The sequence below is a fragment of the Triticum dicoccoides genome, chromosome 6A (genome assembly GCF_002162155.2).
Source record: "Triticum dicoccoides isolate Atlit2015 ecotype Zavitan chromosome 6A, WEW_v2.0, whole genome shotgun sequence".
NCBI lineage: Eukaryota > Viridiplantae > Streptophyta > Magnoliopsida > Poales > Poaceae > Triticum > Triticum dicoccoides.
The window spans coordinates 39,117,811-39,122,637 of NC_041390.1; the positions used below are offsets into that span (position 1 = coordinate 39,117,811).

Sequence of the window (4,827 nt, forward strand, 5' to 3'; positions counted from 1 at the left end):
ACTGCTCTCTTCTAAACAACCGCGATCTCGTGGCACGTAGCTCTCAATAATCCGCAAGCAAATCATAATCAAAAACTTTGGGAGTCTAGCCGGCTGACTGCAATATGCGCCTGCAGTGTGCCCTGGACTGAAGCTGATCCTCTGCCTCGTTTTAGGCGCCATGCGTCGGCATCCAGTTTCAGATCATCTTCTCCTAATAGAAAGGAAGCTGACATCCACATTCAGCAAATTGAAAACTTTTGAGTAAGCACACTGAACAAATATACATACCCATGGACCGCTTGCTCTATAGCTCATGGAGATGATAAACCAGCATGCTACTGCTACCCCATGACCATGAGATACATTATCTCCATTTCAGACAAAACCCACAACTAGTACCGGGGATGGGGGGCACTTGGTTAGCTATGGCAATGACACAGAATATAAGAAGAACCTGCATCTGACTTCAAGAGGGGGTATTTTCCCCGAAACGAACATTGGATTCAAAATCCCCCCAATATGAGCGCCACTTCTCTTACAAGATGAAAACAGCTTAGCTACTGCCATCTCTGGGCCGTCAGTATCCTATTACCAAGAATTCAAACGAGAGTCAGATGTGCAAAGGTTACCGAAATAGTCAAAATAATACGAAAATGGCAGGTCTAATTTATGTTACTCAACGAAAGAAGAAAAGGTAAGTTTTGCAAGGTTCCACCGTCTCATATTGCCAGAAGACGAGTTAGACATTCAGCTACCTCATAATACCAATCTATAATTTGAGATACTACTGGCACTGGGTATAAGCCAACTCAGTAATCTTCTGAATCCTTGAAAGGAACCACTTTAAATTGTAGCCTAAATGAGGACCTGAAACAGGTTGAAACCAGTAGCCGGTAGTTGCACGTAATAGTTCAGTTCAGAAACCAGTACAGATCAACGGAGGGGAAATGTAGAATCATAACCTATGATATATGTCCAGGCAATAATACCGAACATAATAATTATTAAAAAAAACAAGTCTAATGCGTCCGTCATAACCGTTCAGAAATGGTAATCGTATCAAAAGTATTAGTTTGCTTGTACTATATGACATCATCACAACACAAGGGTGGATTAAAGTAGAACAAGCATTATGGGCATCTTCCTTCTGATGAAAATTTCGAACGAATAATTATAGCGAAGGGGAGAAAGCACACAATTGAACGGTAATATAACTACAACTATGGCTGCAACAACATAAAGCATGAAACAAAGTACCTCCTGTGATGGGTCTGACCCAAATGGTGTGCATGGTTTCCCATTTTGCTGACACGGTATCTTCAACAAGGAGATAAGCAACTTGCAAGGACCACCTCTCAGAATACTGGTGGAAGATTCATACCATGTAATCATCTCATCGAGCCATTTGTTTACATTCTTTGATGCAGTACTTCCACCAACAAGAGGACCAGGAAGTAAATAAGTGCACTACCATCAGTAATCCTTGAAGCAAATAAAGAGGGAAAAATAACTAGTGTTAACTGCAACGACAACCTGATAACTCCAAGAGTTCATGTTACACTGTGTGTGTGGATACACTGGGTTTTACTTGTGTGGCATAAAATGGACCCAGTGGCTCTCGAACTACAGTCCTAACAGTCATCCAGATATATAATACATCTAACATTATAAGTAATATTGTGAAGGAAACAACATGGCCTATTTTCTTGTGCTTGATAAAGCTTAAGTAATATAAGGCTTTCAAAAGGTGATAAAAATTCTGAAGTAGCCGTAAAACTGCCAAGTATTTTCAGAACGCGAACAACATTATTCAATTTTGAGATCAGATGTCCCTATAAAAAGTATAAGCCAATAGGCCATCCAAAAACATAGAGCGGGGAAAAAAAAGCTGATACAAACCACTACTAGTAAACAATGACATGCTTTCTTGTACAGTCAATATCTTATAAACAGAGCAACTGCAGGAAAACGAAGACTACCACCTTAGAAGAACTAAGAGGAAGGAACCAACAAACTAGTTCAAAACTGCATCCTCGGCAGTGATCTACACATTGTGGCCATCAACAATTCCACAATTGTTTCCGCCATCCAAAGGGAAATTTTGAGACTTCAATTAATAATGACCAAAATGAGAACATTTTTCATGGAAAGGTAGTTAAGGATTGCACTGAAAACTGCAATGGTCGTTGAGAACATAACGATAAAGTATCCAGACATACTCTATCACTGATATTTGAAACCATTTGTAGAAATACCCTGATCTCACACACTCTTGCTTCTATTACATGTGTCAATATGATATGAGGATGGACATGTTAACCGTAGTGCGATGCTTCTCTACTGGAATGGTGTGATGGACATACAAAGAAGTCACAATCAAATTACCAGTTTCATATGGAAATAGCGACACTAAATTGACATGTACCAGACATAATAGAGCAGACAGCCAAGATCCAATTAGGCAAAGAACACCGAAACAGAAATTACTAGCTCACTGCACAGAGTGTAAAACTCTGTTGCGCCATACACAGTTACCAATACTCATAGCCCGTTCTTGGTTTATGTAAATCTGAAACTGAAAGGCACTTCCCCTCTACAAGCATCGGCATAGTCTTCAGCGAGGTGGGGTGCAGCTTCCTTGTGAGGATATATGAACCTCTCCATGAATACCTTTTCGCTGATACAGAGCGTATTATAATAGTCCCGATCATGATCTAGAAATCCATTTTCCTTGAGATACTTTACAACGTAGTGCCGGGGTTTGATCCGGCCCTCCAGGCTATAATTGAGCATGGCGGGCCGATGAGCAATGTATGCTGGTTCCAGCCCTGCCTTGGAGATGAGGAACTCTGAGATGCCCTGCAGCCTGTCACTAGAAAAACTCAGCATCCCTGGAGACTTGGACAAAGCAATGCGCACCTCAGCATCTGACCACCTGAGCATCTTCTTCAAGTGCTCCACTTTGGCGGCGATCTTCTCCTTGCTGAGGCGTGCAACAGCCCACAACGCGTGCCTGAACATCGCAGAGCCACAGGGCACACCAATACCTTCGGCGCGTGCCGCCACTGCCCGGACGCACTCTAAGCTTGAGGCAAGCAGCCATGGTTGACCGATACACAGCTTGGCAATGTCGCAATCACCTAGCCCGCACTCTTTAAGGAACGCAACATTGGGCTTGACCACTGTCTCGAGGTCGGCCGAAACAAGGCATAAGCCGCGCCTGAGAGCAGGGAGGAGGTTCTCAAAGGAGCCGAAGAGGTGCAGGTGGTATTGTAGATAGGAGACGATGGATCTACATCGGAATTTGTCACGGGAGAGCGAGACGAGGCGCGCGATGTCAGAACGTGACAGGCCGAGGCCGGTGAGCCCAGCGACGACGGGGGCCAGGGTTTTCTCCACTCTGGCGCAGAGGAACAGCGGGTCCTTGGCGAGGAGGGCGGCGACGTCGGCGCCGGAGAGGCCGAGGCCGGCGAGGAAGGCGAGCACGGCGTCGGGCTTGGAAGGGGACTTGAGGTGGGAGAGCTTGGCCGAGGCCTTGAGGGCCTGTGCTCGGGTGAGGCCGCAGGTGGAGACGAGGTACCCCTCCACGTCGAAGCTAGGGTTCGGGAAGATGGCGGGCGCGGCGGTGGATATGAGGCGGCGGAGCTGGGAGGCGGGAGATGCGGAGGGAGACGAGAGGAGCTGGGTGAGGAGGCAGCACCTGAGCCGGAGCATGGCGGCGGCGCCGCGGAGAAGGAGATTGGCGGCGGCGCCGCGGAGAAGGAGATTGGCGGCGGCGGCGGCGGCGAGGGAATGGGAAAAGCGCGATGGCCGGTGGCGGAGTGGTTTGCGTGGGTGTGGTCTGATCTCTGATCTGGTTCGACCCAACCCAGACCCAAGTGGGCTCCCACCCGTCAGTCTCACATGCCACGTCATACACCATAAAAAATACGTATATAGATTCCAAATGTGAAAATACATTCATAATTTTAATTCGGATTGACCGACTGAAAATCAAAAGTCAGTCACCCCTTTTCCCATCTCCACCGCGAGCCGCTTGCATGAGCGGCGTCGGAGGGGCAACCCTAGCCGCTCAAGACCCTCCTCCCGTGCTCCCAGGGCGGCGTCGACGGTGATACCAACGGCGGTGGTGGCGCCCGGCCCGTCAAAGATGACGGGCGTGGGTTCGACACGGTCCGATGGGCCTCCCTCGGGCAGAGGGAGTGGCGTCAAGTGGGCGGTGTGGGGAGTCCTCTAGTGTGGCGGTGCACGACGGGAAGAGCACGAAGCAGTGGAGCGTGATTGGGAGCTAGAAAATGAATGGGTGGTGCACGATGGTCCTCCAGAAGACGTTGATGTGGGAGGCGGCGCGGTTGGGCTGTGAAGAGGGGTAGCGGTGTTCGACCAGATGACATTGCGCGAGCAGCAGGCGGGAGGCTGCGGCGCGGGAATTGTTGGCGGCGATATTGACTGGAATTGGATCCATTCAGTGTCGAGCAGGGTCCCTGTCCACCTAGAGTTGTGTGATCAGCTCATGCTTCCAATGTCGGCGGCCTTGGCGTGCTGTAATAGAGGCTAGGATGGTGCTACTAGATCTTGCTTGTGTAGGAGGTGGAGATGGAGTGTGTTTCCTCGGCCGTACAGGGTGTCGATGTTCTGTGCCGCTATGGTAGATATATTTGTATATTGAGTATTAGGAGTGGTGTTATGTAGGTATTTGTGGTCATACAAATTGTATATGGAGTAATATAGTCAATATTGGATATTGTGGTGGTAGATATATTTGTATACCGAGTATTAGAATTAGATTTTTTAACAAACTAATTAATAATTAAACCTATATGTTTGTATCTTTGTGATCCACAA

The 4,827-nt window shown here is 47.6% G+C and overlaps 1 protein-coding gene across 1 annotated transcript; it reads right to left on the minus strand.

The window, feature by feature from the left end:
* Positions 1-2,352: 2,352 nt before the first annotated feature.
* On the minus strand, positions 2,353-3,790 carry LOC119314466. Its single transcript, XM_037589186.1, has one exon. It carries the CDS (start codon positions 3,694-3,696, stop codon positions 2,542-2,544), a length of 1,155 nt encoding a protein of 384 aa, XP_037445083.1. The 5' UTR covers positions 3,697-3,790; the 3' UTR covers positions 2,353-2,541.
* Between the last annotated feature and the right edge of the window lie 1,037 nt (positions 3,791-4,827).